This window comes from Morone saxatilis, unplaced genomic scaffold, assembly GCF_004916995.1.
Source record: "Morone saxatilis isolate NCDOM2014 unplaced genomic scaffold, NCSU_SB_2.0 Contig10, whole genome shotgun sequence".
NCBI lineage: Eukaryota > Metazoa > Chordata > Actinopteri > Moronidae > Morone > Morone saxatilis.
Window position 1 is genome coordinate 5,954,206 of NW_023339652.1, and position 2,134 is coordinate 5,956,339.

Below are 2,134 nucleotides of genomic sequence, written 5' to 3' on the forward strand. Positions count from 1 at the left end.
AAAACTATGCGTAAAGCTCACAATGGTGCAAAGTTAGACGAACTCAGAATTAGAAGTTTATTATGAGGAATTGTTTGCATTAACAGTGACAAAAAGAAATTAAGTATTGGCTTACAGAGCTGAATGGGTTCCCCTCCAAATCCATACACAGGTAACGGCTGCTTTTAACGCCGAGGATGGCAACGCGCTCCCTTGTTTCAGCTTTCAGTAAAATCACACCTGCAGAGAAGAAAAGGCAATGAACATTAGTGTGTAAAGGACAGAACTTCATAATGTTACATCACAAAAATCAAACTGAAACTTTTCAAAAACACATCTTACTATATGAACTCCTGACTGTAGTTTTGCGCACAGTGCCATCTAATCTGATCTCCAAGTAGAAGTTGTTGAGGTCTGTGGATGTCTGCAGGTGAACATATCTCCTCGGGTTCCCCCAGTTGGATCCAACCAGCGGCGACGGGTTCGGGGCCGTTTCCCCAAGAGGAAATCCCTGGAGGACAGCGAGTAAGAGCGCCAGCACAGTGTCCCTCAATCCAAATCCTCTGTTGACGTCCATCCTGGAGCAAACTGCTTGTTTCCACTGCGAGCTGCTGGAAGTTTTCAGATGCTCTGTTGTCCCAAAGTTTGGAGACAGTTCCTATTTAAAGCCCCCCGAGTGCCACTCCTGCTCACATCCTTTGCGTAAAAAAAAAGAAACTCGCCCCCAAAGCAGATGTGGGGGTTTGCAGCAGCGGAAGGGCCACTTCCACCTCTGTCTGTTTATCCCAATGCCCTGGACTCTTATTTTTGGTGACACGTCTTGACTCATCCACCTTAAACCTTATTATAAGCCTATTTCCTAATTGGCCAAAGTCCACTGTATTTTTTTTGTTGTTGTTGTTGTTTAGACTGGAAACACTGCACATTGGGCAATATAAAAAATAAAGAAAAATAAAACAAAAATAAAGCACATAAATGCAGACGAGCGTAAAAAGTATGTGTTCATTAAATCAGATACATATAGTCTACTATTAGTTAGTTGTCAATTTATTAAACTTATTTCTTTAATTCGTGTAAACTCTAGAATTGCTTAATTAATTAATTAATTAAGCGTCATATTAGATATCTCACAGTTTTGTTTAACCACAATAAACCGGAAGTTTAGTCATAGTTTGAAGTGAGTTCAGTTTGCTGCTTTTACGCACCTTCCAAAGTCGACATTGTCGCCATTTCACCAGCAGAGGGAGCCACTCATTCATTTAGTGTAGTTTTACTGGAAGACTGACTGGCTAAACTATTTTTGGATGCTGTAGTTTCAGCACAGGACACATTGAACGGTATACCAGTATGAGGAATACTCCTAAAAGTTGATCTTGTTTTAGGGAATCCACTAAAAGCTTTCCACAGCTTCTCTTCAAAATAATGTAATCTATCTCTGGGGAATTAAATTCACAAAATCAAGATATTGTAGTGCAGTTAAATCTTCCCCTCCACTCAAAAATATGTTTTTCCTCTTGTTCCTACAGTTTGATGTTTTAGCTTCACTGTGTAGAATGATGTATGTGTAGAGTCTGACACTAGAAAGATGTTTTCACATTCATCTGCTGAAAGTAGAAAAGTAGAAAATCACGAGCATGATTTGTGACATCACAAATAGTTTGGAAGTCAACCCTGGTTCAGTGTGCAACTTATACATATATAAGGGTGACGTAGAAACTTAAAGCCACCGGTGCACATACACCGAGAAAGGACCGTACAGTGAAGTAGGAGACATGACATTCATTTGAAAATGAACACATTTTGTGGAGTAGATGCATTTTTAAGGATTTTAATTAGGAAATTATACTTTTTAAGGAAGAAACATACCAGATGCACATTATATTTGTATATAGGGGATCTTTAAACTTTTACATTTGCTCCAGTACTTTACACAAGTACAGTTTTGAAGTTCTTGTATTATATGCTTCTTTATACCCCTCTATGTCAGGGGGAAATACTTTACTTACTTTTTACTTCACCACATTTATCTGACGGCTATACTTACTGGTTACTTTAAGATCTGGATTTACATGAGGAAGCATATGATGAGCTTATAAAATACAACCATTTTGAAAGATTAAATCAGTGACTCATGACCCCTTAAAGGTCCAGTGTG

At 38.6% G+C, this 2,134-nt stretch overlaps 1 protein-coding gene across 1 annotated transcript in view; it reads right to left on the reverse strand.

The window, feature by feature from the left end:
• The window catches only part of fgf23 (fibroblast growth factor 23), a 1,606-nt gene extending 1,050 nt beyond the window's left edge, over window positions 1-556 (reverse strand). The window contains exons 1-2 of the mRNA XM_035677344.1: window positions 322-556; window positions 116-219 (exon numbers count right to left, since the gene is read on the reverse strand). Of these exons, the coding sequence (XP_035533237.1) occupies window positions 116-219; window positions 322-556 (339 nt within the window). The remainder of the gene's footprint in view (window positions 1-115; window positions 220-321) is intronic.
• Between the last annotated feature and the right edge of the window lie 1,578 nt (window positions 557-2,134).